Source organism: Papio anubis, chromosome 10 (assembly GCF_008728515.1).
Source record: "Papio anubis isolate 15944 chromosome 10, Panubis1.0, whole genome shotgun sequence".
Lineage (NCBI taxonomy): Eukaryota > Metazoa > Chordata > Mammalia > Primates > Cercopithecidae > Papio > Papio anubis.
Genome location: NC_044985.1, coordinates 103,143,051 through 103,161,875, shown reverse-complemented (window position 1 = coordinate 103,161,875; position 18,825 = coordinate 103,143,051). Strand labels below are relative to the sequence as shown.

General features: G+C 45.7%; 1 protein-coding gene across 2 annotated transcripts; it reads left to right on the top strand.

Moving 5' to 3' along the window:
- Positions 1-10,950: 10,950 nt before the first annotated feature.
- RESP18 (regulated endocrine specific protein 18) lies at positions 10,951-16,413 on the top strand. Of its 2 annotated transcripts, XM_009183134.4 has the most exons (6): positions 10,951-11,202; positions 12,868-12,972; positions 13,981-14,108; positions 14,504-14,593; positions 14,748-16,174; positions 16,257-16,413. In XM_009183134.4, the coding sequence occupies exons 1-5, from the start codon at positions 11,097-11,099 to the stop codon at positions 14,841-14,843; spliced, it is 525 nt and encodes a 174-aa protein (XP_009181398.1). In that variant the 5' UTR covers positions 10,951-11,096; the 3' UTR covers positions 14,844-16,174; positions 16,257-16,413. The 2 variants fall into 2 exon arrangements, with proteins under 2 accessions (XP_009181398.1, XP_017802497.1); XM_017947008.2 differs by lacking the exons at positions 14,748-16,174; positions 16,257-16,413 and having other exon boundaries at positions 10,997-11,202; positions 13,981-14,382; positions 14,504-14,565.
- Positions 16,414-18,825: the final 2,412 nt, after the last annotated feature.

Genomic DNA, 18,825 nt, shown 5'->3' with positions numbered 1-18,825 from the left:
TTTCTTTTTTTTTTGAGACGGAGTCTTGCTCTGTCGCCCAGGGTGGAGTGCAGTGGCCGGATCTCAGCTCACTGCAAGCTCCGCCTCCCGGGTTTACGCCATTCTCCTGCCTCAGCCTCCCAAGTAGCTGGGACTACAGGCGCCCGCCACCACGCCCGGCTAGTTTTTTGTATTTTTTAGTAGATAGGTCTTATTTTTAAGAGGCCATGGGGAACACTGATATTTTGTAGTCAAAGAAACAACATATTTGAAGGATGAATGCAGGAGGTGAGAGAGGGGGGAAATATATGAGAAGGAGATAGTCAATTAGAACAGTGATACGATGACGTACATGTGCTCTAAGGGCCTGAAATTGGGCAGAGATGGAGCAAATGGAAAGGAGACACCTTTGAGAGTTGTGCTGAAGAGTGAGTTGAGAGGCCTTGGCAACTATGTGGGTTTCAGTGAAGTGATAAAGAGAGAAGCCACCTAAATTTAGAGAATTATTGCCTGGGAAAATAATCATGCTACTTAAGAAAAAGGGGTGACTGGGGCCAGGCGCGGTGGCTCAAGCCTGTAATCCTAGCACTTTGGGAGGCCCAGATGGGTGGATCACGAGGTCAGGAGATCGAGACCATCCTGGCTAACACGGTGAAACCCCGTCTCTACCAAAAAATACAAAAATCTAGCCAGGCGAGGTGGCGGGTGCCTACTCGGGAGGCTGAGTCAGGAGAATGGTGTAAACCCAGGAGGCGGAGCTTGCAGTGAGCTGAGATCCAGCCACTGCACTCCAGCCCCGGCGACAGAGCGAGACTCCGTCTCAAAAAAAAAAAAAAAAAAAGAAAAGAAAAGAAAAAGGGGTGACTGGAGAAGGAAGGATTTGAGAGAGAAATTTGCTTTACTCCTAAGAATTAAAGCCAGAGGCTGGCACGGTGGCTCACGCCAGTAATCCCAGTGACTCAGGAAGCCAAAGTAGAAGGATTGCCTGAGGCCAGGCATTCAAGACCAGCCTAGACAATATAGTAAGATCCCCATATATACAAAAGAATTTCTAAATAGCCAGGTGTGATAGCCCCTGCCTGTAGTCCCAGCTACTTGGGAGACTGAAGTGGGAGAATCCCTCAAGGTCAGGAGTTCGAGATTATAGTGAGCTATGATCATGCTACTGTACTCCAGCCTGGGTGACAGAGCAGGACCCTATCTCTAGGGGAAAAAAGAAGAAAGAAGGAAGGAAAGAAAGAAAGAATGAGAAAGAGGAAAGAAAGAAAGAAAAAGAAAGAGAAAGAAAGAAAGAAAGAAAGAAAGAAAGAAAGAAAGAAAGAAAGAAAGAAAGAAAGAAAGAGAAAGAAAGAAAGAAAGTTAAGAAAGAAGAAAGAAAGAGAAAGAAAGAAAGAAAGAAAGAAAGAAAGAAAGAAAGAAAGAAAGGAAGGAAGGAAGGAAGAAAGAAAAAGAAAGAGAGAGAGAGAGAGGGAGGGAGGGAGGGAGGGAAGGGAAGGGAGAAAGGAGAAAGGAAGGGGAGGGGAGGGAAGGGGGCAGGGGGAGGGAGAGAGGGGCAAGCCAGAGGCCTATTCGGGATCATCACTCTAGAAATTCGTCTTTTGGCCAGGTGCAGTGGCTCACGCCTGTAATCCCAGCACTTTAGGAGGCCAAGGCAGGTAGATCACCGGAAGTCAGGAGTTTGAGACCAGCCTGACCAACACAGTGAAACCCCGTCTCTACTAAACATACAAAAATTAGCCGGGCATGGTGGCGGGCACCTGTAATCCCAGCTACTCGGGAGGCTGAGGCAGGAGAATTGCTTGAACCTGGGAGGCGGAGGTTGCAGTGAGCCGAGATCGCGCCACTGCACTCCAGCCTGGGTGACAGAGCAAGACTCCGTCTCAAACAAAAAAAAAAAAAAAAGAAGGAAGAAATTCTCTCCTCTCTTTTCTCTATCATTTTCTCCTCATTTCTAGACAGCTCCCATACACATACAAACATCCTGGAATAGCTCCAATATTAAAAACAGAAGAACAACAGAAAACATGATTTCTGCTCCTGGCAATGGTAGACTTGATCATTTATAACAATCTTGCTGAAGACACCTTGTCTTAGTTTGTGTTTAGCCCCCAACTTCCCCTAAGAATTCAGGAATTGGGCTTAAATGCAGGTAGCTTATTTTTGGCTATGATCCTAAAGAACAGGCGTTGGTCGGGGAAGTGAGAAATTAAAACTGGAAAGTAGGGAAAATCAATTTAAGAGTGTGTAATTGAACTACTTACCACTGTGGACAATTAGGGTTCAAGCTCACCAGGGACTCTTGAGGAGCCAAGGAGAATATGCCTGTGATTTGTTTGCCTAAGACTGAGGGGAAGGCAGTGCTTATTGACCAGCTTCAGTCCCTGATTAGTCAAGAATAGCCCAAGTCAAGGAAATCTGTATATAGAGGAGGTTTGTTCATGCATTAGGATGTCTGAGTAGATTCTTGCAGGCACCCCGCACTGCAGGGACAGATAAGTGTTAGGGCAGAAAGCTAGGCATTGACTGCACAGCCGAGACAAGTTGCTCTCAGGCTGCATCTGCTCCCATCTGGCTTCCACAACAATGGTTAGAGTAAAGAGGTGGGCTGGGAGGATGTGAGGTGGAGCACGAGCCGTGTCTAATATACAACTAAAAATTTTGGATGAGATCTAAAGCGTACCTTCTTAATGCACCAAGGAACTATCAAGATAATGAGAAAATAATGGGGCCAGACAGCATCCAGCAGGGGACAGAATCCAGAGGGATAAGAAAGCTTGCTAACTGGGTAAAAGCAGCTGAGAGGCTGAGCCAGCCTTGTGGGACTAGAGAATCAAATGTGGAAATTCACAGCCTGTGAAGAGTAAGGTCTCCGGTTTAAAACAAACAAAAAACAACAAGAACAAAAAGCTCCTTCATTTTCCCTTAGGACTGCAGAGTTACACCCGAGAAGGGCGAAACAGAGGTACACTAGCTCTTGTTCATAAAGCAGTCAAGCTTCAACTCATCCGAGGAATCCTAAAATTAGATTAAGGTGATTTTAGATTGCTAGTGCAGGTAGGTCTCAAATTATTTCTGCTTTTTTTTTTTTTTTTTTTTTTTTTTTGCTTTGCTATGTTTTTGGTCAAACGGTGTGTCCAGCACACAATCAAAGATAAACAGTCACACGAGGAAATGAGACAATTTGAGTGAGAAGCAGTAAAAATAATAGAAAACAAAAATAGTACCACAGTGTTGCCAGATACAGATGAAAAATCACGGCTTACTCTGCTCATGGCAATAAAGGACAAATTTGAAAATATTGTCAGAACTGAAAACCATCAGAAATTTCAAAACAAATTTGGAAAAGAACCAAAGAAAAATTCTAGAATTTAAAAATTCTAGTCCTGGCACGGTGGCTCACGGCTGTAATCCCAGCACTTTGGGAGGCCGAGGCAGGCAGATCACCTGAGGTCAGGAGTTCAAGACCAGCCTGGCCAACATGGTGAAACCCTGTCTCTACTAAAAATACAAAAAAATTAGCTGGGCATGGTGGCAGACGCCTGTAATCCCAGCTACTTGGGAGGCTGAGGCAGAAGAATGGTTTGAACCCAAGAGGCAAAGGTTGTGGTGAGCTGAGAACGCACCATTGCGCTCCAGCCTGGACGACAAGAGTGAAACTCCAACTCAAAAAAAAAAAAAAAAAAAAAGAAAAGAAAGAAAAAGAATTCTAGGTTGTCCATTCAGTATAGTATCTTTTGGGTGCCATTATTGCTATTGGCATAACTGTAACTTGTGTCTTAAAAGTAATCTTCTGGCCGGGCGCAGTGGCTTACGCCTGTAATCCCAGCACTTTGAGAGGCCCAGGTGGGCGGATCATGAGGTCAGGAGATCGAGACCAGCCTGGCTAACACGGTGAAACCTCGTCTCCACTAAAAATATAAAAAATTAGCCAGGCATTGTGGCAGGCGCCGGTAGTCCCAGCTACTCGGGGGAGGCTGAGGCAGGAGAATGGCATGAACTCAGGAGGTGGAGCTTGCAGTGAGCCGAGATCGCGCTACTGCACTCCAGGCTGGGTGACACAGTGAGACTCTGTCTCAAAAAAAAAAAAAAAAACTTATATTACCCCAGTTAAAAAATTCATGGGATAGGATTAATAACAGATTAAAACAGTGGAATAGATAATTCATTCATAAACTGGAGTACAAATAAGAAGAAAATACTGAATAAAGGCTGTTGAAAATACAAAAGTGAGGGTAAGAACTATACAGGAACTGGGAGCAGTGGCTCAGGCCTGAAATCCCAGCACTTTGGGAGGCCGAGGTAGATGGGTCACTGTAGTCCAGGAGTTCAAGACCAGCCTGGGCAACATGGCAAAACCCTGCCTCTATAAAAAATACAAAAATTAGCCAGGTATGGTGGCACATGCCTGTAATCCCAGCTACTCAGGAGGCTGAAGTGAGAGGATCACTTGAGCCCAGGAGGTTGAGGCTGTGAGCTGTGACTGTGCCACTGCCCTCTAGCCTGGATGACACAGAGCAAGACTCTGTATCAAAAACAAACAAACAAACAAACAAACAAACTGTATAGGATAGAGCAATAATGTTTAACACGCACTTCACTGAAGACTGAAAAGGAGAGGTGAGACAAAATGGGGAGATACAATACTTAGCGTTAATGGCTTAGAGTTTTACAAAAACATATGTAAGCCTTCAATGTAAAAATTCCCGGCCAGGTGCGGTGCCTCAGGCCTGTAATCCCAGCACTTTGGGAGACCGAGGTGGGCGGATCACCTGAGGTCAGGAGTTCGAAACCAATCTGACCAACATGGCGAAACCCGTCCTACTAAAAATACAAAAATTAGTCGGGCATTATGCCGGTCACCTGTAATCCCAGCTACTGGGGCAGGAGAATCTCTTGAACCCGGGAGCCAGAGGTTGCAGTGAGCTGAGATTGCGCCACTCTACTGTCTCAAAAAAAAGAGAAATCCCAAAGAAACATATGCAGGATTAAAAAAAAAAAAGAAAGAAAGAAATCCAGAATGTGTACTCTGCTGTTGTTGAGTGGAGTGTTCTGTAAATGTCAGTTAGAATCAACTGGTTTGTGGTGTGATTAAGTTCTTGTAAGCCTACTGCTTTTGTGTCTACTAGTTCTCTTGACTACTGAGAGAGAAATGTTGAAGTCTCCAAATATAATTATGGATTTGGGACAGGTGAGATGGCTCGTGCCTGTAATCCCAGCACTTTGGGAGGCCGAGGTAGGTGGATCATCTGAGGTCAAGAGTTCAAGGCCAGCCTGGCCAACGTGGCGAAAACCCGTCTCTACTGAAAATGGAAAAATTAGCTGGGCATGGTGGCAGTCACCTGTAATCCCAGCTACTCAGGAGGCTGAGGCATGAAAATCACTTGAACCTTGGAGGTAGAGGTTGCAGTGAGCCGAGATCATGCCACCGTACTCCAGCTTGAGTGACAGAGAGACTCTGTCTCGAATAATAATAATAATCATTATTATTATTATTACTGATTTGTCTATTTCTCCTTTTAGGATTGTTCATTTTTGCATCATGTATTTTGAGGCTCTGGTGTTAGGTACATACACATCAAGAGTTCTATGTCTTCTTGATGACCTGACCCTTTTATCATTATGTAATGTTCCTCTTTACCCTGGTATTTTTCTTTGTGCTGAAGTCAATTAATCTAATATTAATATAGCCACTCCAGTTTTTATTTGATTCATCATACTTTTTCTCATTTGTTTACTTTTAACCTATCTACATAGTTATATTTAAAGTGTGTTTCTTGTAGATAACATGTTGTTGGGTTATTTTTTAAAGTCATTCTGGTCATTTCTGTCTTTTAATCTATATGTTTAGACAATGTACAATTATTGGTATCTTTGGATTTACATCTACCATTTTATTGTTTCTTGTTTCCTCTTTTTTCATTGTGTTGTTCCTTTCCTCCCCATTCCTTCCTTACATTATTGGAACACTTTTAAATATTCTATTTTACTGTATCTGTTGTAATTTTTTACTATATTTCTTTGTTTAATTTTTTCAGTGGATGCTTTGGGGATTACAGTATACATACTTAATTTTTCCAAGTCTACTTTTAATCACTATTTTACCATTTTAAGTGTAATATAGAAATCTTACCAGGATACAGATCTCTTTACCTTCCCCATTTATGCTGTAGTTGTCTATTAGAATCAATTACATTTACATACATTGAAAATTCTATCAATGTTATAATTTTTGCTTTTTTATTTTTGACAGGGTGCCCAGGCTGGAGTGCAGTAGTGTGATCATAGCTCACTGCAATCTCTATCTCCTGAACTCAAGTGATCTTCGTGCCTCAGCATTCTGGGTAGCTAAGACTACAGGCATACTGTCCCATCAGACCCAGCCAGACCCAGTGAATTTTTTTTTTTTTTTTTGAGGGAGCAGTTCACGCTGTCACCCACATTGGAGTACAATGGCACGATCTCAGCTCACTGCAACCTCCACCACCCGGGCTCAAGGAATCCTCCTGCCTCAGCCTCCCAAGTAGCTGGGACTACAGGCACACACCACCACACCCAGCTAATTTTTGTATTTTTTTGTAGAGAGAGGGTTTCGCCATGTTTCCAGGCTGGAATTTTTTTAATTTTTAGCAGAGATGACGTCTTGCTATGTCACCCAGGCTAGTCTCTAACTCCTGAGCTCAAGTGATTCTCCTACTTCAGCCTCTCAAAGTACTGGGATTACAGGTGTGAGCCACTGTGCCCAACCTTATTTGATTGATTGATTGATTGATTGATTGATTGAGACAGGGTCTCACTCTGTTGCCTAGGCTGGAATGCAGTAGTGCAATCATGGCTCACTGCAGCCCTGACTCCCCGGGCTCAGATAATCCTCCTTCCTCAGCCTCCTGAGTAAGTAGGACTATGGGTGTGTGCCACCATGGTTGGCTAATTTTTTTTTTTTTTTTTTTTTTTTTTTTGGAGAGTCAGGGTTTTGCCATGTTGCCCAGGCTGGAATTTTTGCTTTTAACCAAATATATTTTAAATAACTCACAAGAGGAAGAATAGCCTATGACATTTATTCAGACACTTGTCATTTCTATTCTTCTTCATTCCTGATGTTTCTACTAGCAATTAATTATCTTAGTTTTTCTTCATCTGAGAATATCCTTATTTCACCTTCATTCTTAAAGTATATTTTTACTGGATATAGAATCCTTAGTTGACAGCTCATTTCCCTCACAACTTTAAAGATGTTATTTCACTTCCTTCTGGCCCCCATGGTTTATAATGAAAAATTCGGTTTTCTGAATCCCATTGCTCTTTAGTCGTGTGTTGTTTAAGATTTTTTCTTTGTTTCAGTTTTTAGAATTTTGATTATAATGTGTCAGAGTATATAGAATTCTTTGAGTTTATTCTATTTGGCATTCATTAAGCTTCTTGAATCTTTAGGTTTATGTCTTTTGACACATTTGGGAATTTTTCAGCCATTATTTCTTCAGATTTTTTGTGTGTACTACACTTTCTCCTCTCAATCTGGAATTCCAATGACATTGATTTTGGACTTTTGATATTGTCCCACAGCTCTCTGAAATTCTGTTAACTTTTTTTTCCCAGTGTTTTTTCTCTCTCTTGTTCTGATTGGATTATTTCTGTTGACCCATCTTCAAGTTGACTGACTCTTCTGTAATTTCTATCCTGCTTGGAGCTCATCCAGTGAGTTTTTATTTTGGTTATTATATTTTTTCATTTCTCAAATGGCACATTGGAAGAACAAACAGAACAACCAGTGACAGGAGATGGGACTAGAGAAATAAGCCCAAAACTGCCTAGACAGAGCTTTGTAGGCAACAGTAGAGCATCTAGATCTTATGCAAAGTACAGAGGAAAAATCACTGGGGATTTTAAGGAACGGAATAGAATGATGTGATATACAATTTTAAAAGGCTATTTGAGAATGTATTGATGGGGAAAGAGTGGAATCAATAGATCAGCTAGGAAGTGTTGTCTTGGTCCAAGAAGGACTGTGGTGACCTGGACGAGGCAATCACAGTGGAGCTGAGCACCTCCATCTGGCCCTGCACTACCCCCACAGGCAGCCTGAACCTCAGGGGGCTCTAGATCCTTATGCTTCCAAGGAAATTGCTTCTAGACTCCTGTCACCATGGCAGCTACACTTCTCCTACCTGGATTGGTCGCTGGAGTGGCATCATCAGCACTAAATGACTGATCCTCACAATAAGAACTGGTTGCCATGGTGCTACTAATTATGCAAACAAGAATCTGCCTTTCTTTTGCAGGCTCAGGGTCCTTGACTAGCTCTGTACCTAAGGAAAAAATCAGGGAGGGAGGGAAGATCGTGACACTGGAGCCAAGGGGAAGCTAGCTGTCAGGTGGTTGCTGAGTCACCGTTCTTAAAGACTTGCCCAAGTCAAGACTGCTACTAGAGGCTCTTATATAGTGGGGTGAGGGGAACTTATATGGTGGAGGAGGAGCCCCTAGCACATATACACACAAATTCCAAATCTCATTTTCCTCCCATTTTAGAGCTTCTTTGAACTGTTTCCTTCTCTGAGCAAAACTTTGTCACAGATTGGGAGGCCTTCCTCCTCTCCCAGCCCCATCACCCTGCAGAGAGGCAGTTCTAGGACAACTTGCTACTGGATTTTTTTAAAGTGGGTTTTCATGAAAATTCTTTAAGTGGGCTTGTCTGGAGGTAAGACAGTGGGCCCCAGGCCGGGCGCGGTGGCTCAAGCCTGTAATCCCAGCACTTTGGGAGGCCGAGACAGGCGGATCACAAAGTCAGGAGATCGAGACCATCCTGGCTAACCCAGTGAAACCCCGTCTCTACTAAAAAATACAAAAAACTAGCCGGGCGACTTGGCGGGCGCCTGTAGTCCCAGCTACTCGGGAGGCTGAGGCAGGAGAATGGCGTAAACCTGGGAGGCGGAGCTTGCAGTGAGCTGAGATCTGGCCACTGCACTCCAGCCTGGGCGACAGAGCAAGACTCCATCTCAAAAATAAATAAATAAATAAATAATAAAATAAAATAAAATAAAATCTTAAAATACTGAGAGGAGCACACTCACCTTTGTTCAGCCCACCCAAAGACCAATATTTCCCTTTTTCCAGGAGCATTATACTTCACAAAGCAGGTTCACATTCATTTGTTCTTAGGCTTCAAATTATTGCTGTAAATTTATTTTAAAATAATATGTCCAGTACATAATCAGTGATAACCAGATAAACCTCTAGCTTCTGGCGTGACAAGACAGAAACTTGTGTCAGACCCTCCTACTAACATTGAATATATACTCTAGGCAAAATAATAAAGATAACTGTATGAAAGCATGGAGACTGATCAAGAGTTAGAAACCTACAGGGAGTATCATCCTCAAAAAAAGGAAGTCCACCAAGTGACTTCTACATGTATAGGCTTTTTCTCTGAAGATACTTCAGAGTTCACTGCAGTACACAGGGAAACAGCTCTGTCAGCAAGTGGCAGTCTTACTAACTGAGGAAGCAGCTTTTGGAGTATAGAGATGCCAGAGCAGCTGAAATTGAGGAAGAAATTTAGAAAATGAGTAAATTACAGAGAGAGGAACTCAAAATCTGCATACCAACTCCCCTCAAATCCTTAGCTATCTTCTAAATGGCACTTGTGCAGGGTGAGATTTCAAGGAACCTAGTGAGAAAGTCAAATATCTGGACAGAGATTTTGGCAGCTGTCACAGTGTTAGGGTGACCGAGTTTGGAGTTCAGGACCCATAAAATAGAGAGTTTTGGTAAATGACTTTGGGTTTCGTTGAAATCTAAAAGGCCCACACCTTAGCCATAAGCACCATATCCCAGGACTAAGAGATATGGCCTAGAATTGAGAACAGGATGAAGTAATCCTTCCCTAACCAGACTGCCACAGGATCAAGACTTTTTGCCAAAAATTTAATTGCCTGCCAGAACAAACTCAAACTATTACCCTTTAAAGATAATAATATAGTTCTGTGTATTGTATTGTAAAATCCTTTGTAATGTATCAATCCCAAATGTTCAGTATACAAACTCTTAGGTTTAAATAATCCACTATCTTGACCTCCCAAAGTGCTGGGATTGCAAGCATAAGCCACCAAGCCCAGTTTAACAAATGTTTTAAGCTTAATGAAAAAAAAATTTTTTAATGCCAGTCTAGGAGTTAGAAAGCTCAAAAACTAGCTTATAAGTACACAAGAGTGAAAGCAAGAGGTCAGTTAGCTAGTTAGTTATTAAAACAGCTCAATTTAAAAGAGTGCAGTGTCCAAGGCCTTGCATGGTGGCTCATGCCAGTAATGCCAACACTGTGGGAGGCCACGGTGGGAGGATTGCTTGGGCCTAGGAGTTTGAGACCAGCCTGGGAAACATGGAAAAACTCTGTCTCTATAAATAAATAAATTAATTAATTAATTGGCTGGGCATGGTAGTGCACACTTATAGTCCCAGCTACTCTGGACGTTGAGGTGAGAGGATCGTTTGAGCCTGAGGTTGAGCAGAGGTCGAGAGGAGGTTGTGGTGATCTGAAATTGCAAGACTCTGTCTCAAAAAAAAACAAAACGTATAGTGTACAGTGGTTTGGACCAGGGCGATGGCAGTGGATGTGGAGTAAAGCGAATGGATATGCCATATATATATATATATTGCAGGTCGAACCTATATGATTTCTAAAGGTTTTTAAATGGGTCAGAGTAAAGACAGTATCAAAGATAATAAAATAAACTAAATTCCTTGAGTGCCTACTGTTTCATCGCTGTTCATATTTAATTCTCACAACAAACCTGAGTAGGTACAATTAGCACCCGTATCTTACACGCCATCCGTTTCTCCAACCTTAGGACTGGGAGTACAGGCGGTGGTTCTTGGGACCCAGCTAATGTCCAAAAGGAGCCGGGTCAGGAATTCCAAGAGGTGAGGGTGGGGAGGCGGTAGGGGAAGGAGCTAGGGAGGCGACCGCAGGGGCAGGGCCCGCTCGCTATTGGCTGAACTGCCGAGGAGGGTTAAACAGATTCCGCGTCGCAGACTGGTGGGAAGCTTCAGCCCCGCTCAGCCCCTCGGCCACGGCCGCTGCCTTCACTGAGACTCGGCCGGGGAGTGAGCACGCCGAGCCTGGGAGGATGCAGCACCCACTGTGGCCTGGGGGCTCCGAGGGGCTCCGGCTGCTTGTCTGCTTCCTGCTGCTGAACAGCTGCCCAGGGGGCTGCAGCGACATTAGTGCCCACGGTCAGGAGGAATCCTGGGGGGTGCGGGCAGGGCCCGGAAAGCGATCCTGAGAAGTGGGGGTCTGAAGGGGACCTCCAGGCTAGGAAATTTGGAAGTAAAAGAATGTGCTTAAGGACGTGAGAAGAGAAAAAGGCAGAGAGCATCTCGCGGAAAGAGGCGTAGGCGTGGGATAGGCTGGGCGTATGGGGTCTGGACCCACCAGAAGGGCGTTCAGGGGAAAATTGGGGATTTGGAAAAGAGGTCGGAAAAACAAATGGACAGAGAGAGGTAAAACTGGCCTATGTGGCCACAGGAGAAGCAAGAAAGGCCAGAAAAGAGATGACCAGGGCTGCGGGTATCGGGGTCTTGGCTCCAGGGAGAAGGCTGGGCGGGGAGACGAGCTAGGGCTTCCTCGTGCTGTGATCCGATTTCCAATAAGGGGACCGCTAGGCTGAGGGAAAGCAGGATGGAGGGGGTATGGGACCGTCCTTCTCCCCGTCCCCTGCACCAACCCGGGTAGACACCGCGCTGACTCACGCGCCCGACTGCGCAAACTCGAGAATTCCTGGCAGAGTGCATGGGGAAGAGAGCGCAAACTCCTAGTCTGTCGCCCCTTCTCACTGCCTGATTTTTGGGCTTAGAGGCCAATGCAGCGGATTCAGGAACAACTGTGAGGGGAGGCCTGGTGGCAATGAGAGGATGAGGGCCGTGGGGAAGGACCGCCAAGCCTTGCGGAGATGCCTCACCCACATTCCGCCCAGCGCCGCCGCCACGCCGACTTCCCCACCTTTCAGCCCCACGGACAGCGCCAGGCGCGCTCGGGGCCCAGGCCGAGCCCGTGCGGGTCACCACTCCGTCCCACCAGTCTGGTAACGCTGCCTCAGAGAACCAGCTCCCCTTCCCGAAACTCTTTTCCTTCTCCTCAGGGTGTTGGGGGTTCCACTCTTTCCTTAAGAAGGCTTTCTCATCCCCAAATGTCTCTACTTAAAACTTTCTTGTCACGCTCACCCCCCAGGAAATTATTAGACATCCACTTGATTGGGTAGGAAAATTCCCTTTTTTAAAGACCTGTCCAGAACGGCTCATGGTAACTACACTATAGCAAAAAACAGACTGTCCTCCAGCCCCATCTCACTTATCTGGAAGAAGGAAGGTGTGCATAGCATTAGGGGTTCTCTTCCCCAACCCCTGTCCTTCCCCCATGCACAACTGGGCAAACTGTGGGTTTCAGGAAAAGGATGCAGACCCTCAAACCCTAAACAAATCAATACTTTTTCTTTCTAATGATTCCAGGCCTTCTCCCTAACACTTCCAGGCTTCAATGACTTCCCTAAGATGAAGCTCACCTGTTTCCCCAAACCCCACCTACCCACCTGATTACCTTTCCCGTGTGCTTAGCTTTCTGAGCCTCTGCTCACCTGAACTTCTACCTTTGCCTGTAAGTTTGGTTCTAATCTGTAAGTTAGTACCAAGAGTGAACAAGGCCCAGGGGCTGAAGAATATGGCAAGTGGTGATGGAGGAAGGGAAAAATTAAAGAAGGAAGACTTGAAGCAGGCAAAGGTGCTGGTAGGGGGAACAGAGGTCAGGGGTCCAGGAGCAACAGTACAAGGAACCTGCTTCTCTTCAACTGAGATGTGGAAGGCTTCTGGCCAGGTTCCTTGCTGACACCACTATTTTGCCCTTAGATGGTCAGGACCAAGTAGGAGTAGGGCAGCTTTGGCCCCTCCAAGGATTTGCCACCCCAGTCTTCCAGCATTTACAGGTTGTGTTCCAGCAGATTTTGCCCCAAGGTAAGTAAAAGCTGGAGAACAGAAGTTGGGACCTGGTTAGATATGGGGAGGAGGGAAGAGGGGCTATCTGACCTGAGGACAGGCTTTCTGTTCCCCAAATATCTCTACTTAAAACTTTCTTGTCACATTTACCCCCATGGGGATGAGACAGGAGTAGGGGTGGGATCTGGATGGGTGGACTATTTGCACTAGAACACCCTGGAAGAGCCCAGTAGAGGCTTCTAGGGAAAAAAACACCTGAAAAAGGCCAGCATCCAACTCCTTGAGACTAGTCTCCCCTCAACCCCGGTACTAAATGAGCTTTCCCAAAGCCAGGACTCCTCAAGTTCTCAGCCAGGAAAACACTCACCCACTTCAGCCTCTGAGTAGGAAATTGTATGACCAACAGATGGAAAGAATGAAAGGGAGTGGAGAGTCCATTGGCAACATGTGGCTGACCCTGTTTTAGAGCAGAGTTTCATGAATGTTGGGGAGGAGAGAGTCAGATAGGAAATCTTCCTTGAGTTCATATTACCACTGCTAATGCCTAATATGTGCATAGTGCCTTAGAGCAGTAGTTCTCAAAGTGCACCCCTGGACTGGCAACATCAACCTCACCAGGAAACTTGTTAGAAATGTGAATTTTTGAACTTCAACACAGACCTACTGCATCAGAAGCCCTAGGGATGGGAAACAGCAGTCTGTATTTTAACAGACCTTGCAGGAGAGTCTCATGCACACGCTAAAGTTTGATAATCACTGCCTTGGCATTTTCTAAGCACTCTTTACATTCCTAACCTCATTTAATCCTCACAGTAGCATCAAATGAACCAGCAAAGAGACTGTCATCATAATCCTAATTTGAATATTATATGCTAGGCACTATGCTAAGCAACTTTAATACATCATCTTGTTTAATTCTTTCTGTAAAATGTAATCTGATGTGTACTTGAGGGAAAGGTTGATCTGATCCCTGGAGTGGATCTGAGTGTCCCAGGTGTCAACTCACCACATCTTTTCATCCTGCAGGTCTGTTCTGGAAGGATGATATCACCCAGGATGCCATGATCCAAAAGATGGAGCACACCAGCAGACTGCATCCCCAAGATCCATGCCTGAAGGATGGCAAGGCAGTTTTCCCCACTAAAACCGCTGGGGTGAGGTGCGTGAGACCTGTGGTCATTCCAAGCATTCTGGCAGACGGAACAGGGAAGGAATGTGTGCTAAAGCTGCGGGTAGAAGTTTCCAGGAGCACTGTGAGGAGAATAATTCAGAGGTCCTGTTTGGAATCAGCAGAGAACAATTTCATGATCCATTAGTGATATCTGCAAAGGGAGGGAAGGTGGGTGTAGCAAGCCTAGGTCCAGTGTGTCATTCCCTGTCTCTTCTACAAGCAAGCAAGAGGAGAAACTTTGACTCCTATTCCCCACGGTGAGTCTCATGTGTCTTCTCAAGAATTGTGAATCCCTGACTTTGTATCCAATTGCTTTTCCTGTGGGACCCTCTCACCCTTTTCTGCCTCCTTCTCAACTCCTGGTTTCCCTCCTCACAGAGCCCCCTGGCCAAGGTGAACAGGGATCAGTGCTTTACCTCCAAAGTGGTTTCTAAGGTCCTGAAACAAGAGGTGGCCAACCCTGTCAAGGTAAGGGGCTCACTTTTTCTTGGGAGGTTGGACCTGTTTAAATGAGGGAGGCAGATAGGAAGAAGAGAATGGGCACTGGGGTGAGGGCAGACAGCTGAAGGAAAGATTTTTCCATTCCTAATCAAAGGTACCCCTAATTTCCTGTATCTCTCAGACTTCCTATAGGCGTTCATATGGGGGGCTGGACATGATGCAGGCGCTGGGAGCCTCTAAGGAAGAAATTATCTATAAGATCATGCATAGGCATTGAGTTTAAAATAGCATTGAGAGTTTAAGATAGGCATTGAAACTGCAGAGTTTTCAAAATTAAAGGTCTTCCTTTTTGCCATATACGCCTTTGTATACAGCAAGTGATAGCAACACTCCCTTGATGAATGGGAGATGCAGCTCAGAGACCCTCACATTCAGCCTCCCCATTGCTCTACTCTATGGCCTGGGCAAGTCACCCGGGCAAGGCTCTGAGACATCTCCTTGGGATCTTTGAACTCTTCAGAATCCAGAATGGAAACCGCCCATCTAGTACTACCATCCATCTTTATAGATGAGAAATTGAGGCCCAGGCCATGGGATGTACTCAAGGCCACACCATGGGTTTGTGGCAGAGCTAAGACTGGACCCAGGTCTCCTGATTTCCAGCTCTTTCCCCTGCACAGTCCCTGCCCTTCCTCTCAAGAACTGCAGTGGGATTGGGTCATTCCAAACATCAGACTCCTCCACATTGAAAAAAGAGGGTTTTTTTGGTTTTTTTTTTTTTTTTTTTGGTTTTTTTTTTTTTTTGGACTAAGACCTAAATTATAAGAAGGTGGCAACCAGAGGAAGATGTAAAGGAAGGGCATCTTAGGCAGATAGGCAGAGAGCACTGCGACTACAAATGTCCTGAGACACCCATACCATGGCATGTTAAAGAATGGACAGAAAAGTCAGTGGCAGAAGATGAGTGTGGAGAATTAGACCCAGGACTGACCACACAGGGGCTCACAGATCATAGCAAAAGGTTTGGATTTTATTCTAAGTGCAGTGGTAATTTAACTGGGAAATTTTAAGGAAAGGAATATCACAATGTGATATGATTTTAAAAGGCCTCCCTGGTGATGTTGAGGAATGAACTGTAAGGAGAGCAAGAGTGAAAACTGAGAGATCTGTAAGGAGAGGCTCATCCTGGTCCAGGGAGACCGAGGTGGCTTGGATTTGGGTGGTGGCAGTGAAGCAGGGCACCCCCGGCTGGTTGCACCCTCCATCTAAAGGCAACCTGCACCACAGGGGGTTCCAGCTCCTCATACTCTCCAAGGAAACGGATTCCTACTTCCATATGTGGCAGCTGGGCTTCCTAAGCCTGGATTGGTTGCTAGGGCAACATAATCAGAGCTCAGTGACAGAAATGACAGAGACCTACCTGTGGGGGACTGGTTGCCCTGGTGCTCCCAGGAATAACGCAAACAAGGAGCTGCCATTCTTCTCCAGACCCGAGCTCAAGGGCAAACCATGGAGAGATGGGGCTACATGTGAGATCCAAGGGTACAGGCTCTCAGTCAGTGAGCTGTCACCATGCCGAAGGGTTACTCAAATCAGGCTGTTACTACGGTATTTGTGGAAGGAGGGCAGATGAGGGAGGAGCCATCATCTCACATCCTGACTCTAGATCCCTTGTTTCTTCTCATTTTAGGACTTCTCTGGACCATTTCCTACTGTGGGCCACAACCTTGTGACTGATTGAGACCTCATGTGGAGCCTCCCTGCCCCAGCACCCTTCCCATTGACCTTCAGAGGGGCAGTTCTTGGATGACCCAGATCTGAATCATTAAAGTAAACTCTCAAGCAAACACTGTTTGTAGGCGTGTCTTGAGGCAAGATGGGTGGGGGTTGAACTTGGCCAGAGCCTCCAAAGGGAGGGAGGTGGGATGAAAACATGGGGTGGGGATGAGGGGAGCACAACTCTTGACTGATGGAAGGCTGACTTCTGTCTTGTTTTCCTTCCACTGATAATTCTTGGAGTGGGGAAAATGTGAGTGAGACCACAGCTGGAATGGCAGCCCCCCCACCCCCAGCCACATCCCAGCCACACTGTGTGGTCTAGTTGCCCATCCTTTCACATTATGGGGAGGTGGACTCCATATTCATTTATTTTACCCCTCATGCCAGGCAGGCCTGGCCCCTGCTGTTTTTTGAGGGTCCCCATCTCCAGCATTATAGCCCCTGCCAGGCTTTCCCACCCATCCTGTCTACAAGGACCAACAGATCAGTGTTGAGGTCAGAGTGTACACACATTGGATATTCTGATCGTTCTTGCCAGTTTGCTCCTGGTAGCTTAAAATCTTAAAAGGCAGTTGGTAATCTCACCACCCATGCTCAGCCAACAACCAAACACTAGAATGTCCTATTTGCAGAGCTTTATACATCTTGAAGCACTTCCACACACATTGGAGGCTCACAGGTGTAACCAAATGGGCAGGTATCAAGGCTGGGTTTCTTGGCCAGGCACAGTGGCTTACACCTGTAATCCATCCCAGCACTTTGGGAGGCCAAGGTGGGTGGATCATTTGAGGTCAGGAGTTCGAGACCAGCCTGGCCAACATAGTGAGACCCCCCCCCCATCTCTACTAAAAATACAAAAATTAGGCTGGGCGCGGTGGCTCATGCCTGTAATCCCACACTTTGGGAGGCGAAGCAGAGGGATCACCTGAGTTCAGGAGTTCGAGACCAGTCTGGCCAACATAGTGAAATATCATCTCAACTAAAAATATAAAAATGAGCTGGGCATAGTGGTGCACACCTGTTATCCCAACTACTTGGGAGGCTGAGGCAGGAGAATCACTTGAACCCAGGAGGTGGAGGTTGCAGTGAGCTGAGATCATGCCCCTGCACTCCAGCCTGGGCAACAGAGCAAGAGTCCCTCATAAATAAATAAACAAACAAACAAACAAACAAACAAAAATTAGCCAGGCATGGTGGCACACTACTCAGGAGGCTGAGGTAGGAGAATTGCTTGAACCTGGGAAGCGGAGTTACAGTGAGCCAAGATCGCACTACTGCACTCCAGCCTGGGCGACAGAGTGAGACTCCATCTCAAACAAACGAACAACAACAACAACAACAGAAAGAAAACACTGGGTTTCTCTAACGAATTGGAACTTGGCCACACCACATCTTCCCCATTTAAACAACCCAGAGAAACTACATGACTAGTTCTTAATGATCCAGATTCTCAGTCATGCTACTGTGGTTGCCCTTTCCCTTCTTGTTGTGTTCAAGGACGTAGCTAAAGCCAACATTAGACCAGTCATACTCATTCGTACCTAGTTCTCATCAAATCAGTTAACCCCTGCCACTCATCCATCTTTCCTTCTTGCACCTTTCTTTCTCATTCATTTTCAAACATGTATGTAATCATGTGCTTCACTGTGCCTGGCCTTTATGCTGAGTCACATATTTGGTTCCTGCCCTCAAAGACCTTTAAGAGTAGTCAGGGCGGGGTGTGGTGGCTCATTCCTGTAGTCCCAGCACTTTGGGAGACTGAGGCAGGCAGATCACTTGAGTCCAATAGTTTGAGACCAGCCTGGGCAACATGGCAAAACTCCATCTTCACAAAAATTCAAAAATTAGCTGGGCGTGGTGGTGTGCAGCTGTAGTTCCAGCTACCTGGGAGGCTGAGGTGGGAGGATCACTTGAGCCCAGGAGGTCGAGGCTGCAGTGAGTCATCATTGTGCTACTGCACTCCAGTCTGGGTGACAGAGTGAGGCTCTGTCAAGAAAGAGTCAAGAAATAATCAAGAAATTAAGAGGCTCTGTCAAGAGGCTCTGTCAAGAAATAGTCAAGAAAGCAAGCCACATATAACATAGCATTATTCAGGTATCTACAGGGAGTGAATGCAGTGGACACCCCACCCCATATCTCCTGGCCTGCATCTCCATTTGCCTGCAGCTGCAGGTGAACAGTTCTTGAACCTGTCAACCTTCCCACTTCACGTTGTAGGATTCTACTTCTCATCTTGTAGGCTTTCTGGAATGCCAAGGGACTGCCCACCTGTGCCCCAGGCAGCCCTGAAGCACCTGGGATGTAATGCCCCTAGAGGCAACTCTCAACCAGTTAAGGACCAAATTTAGTGCAAAAATATCCCAGATTCCACCAGCCCTTAGTGGACTATTCTGAGGAATGTTCAATATGATTCTTCAGAGGGTCCCTAGTGAGATTCAGCCTAGTCGCCCACAGTGGTAACCTGTTCAGCAATGCACTTA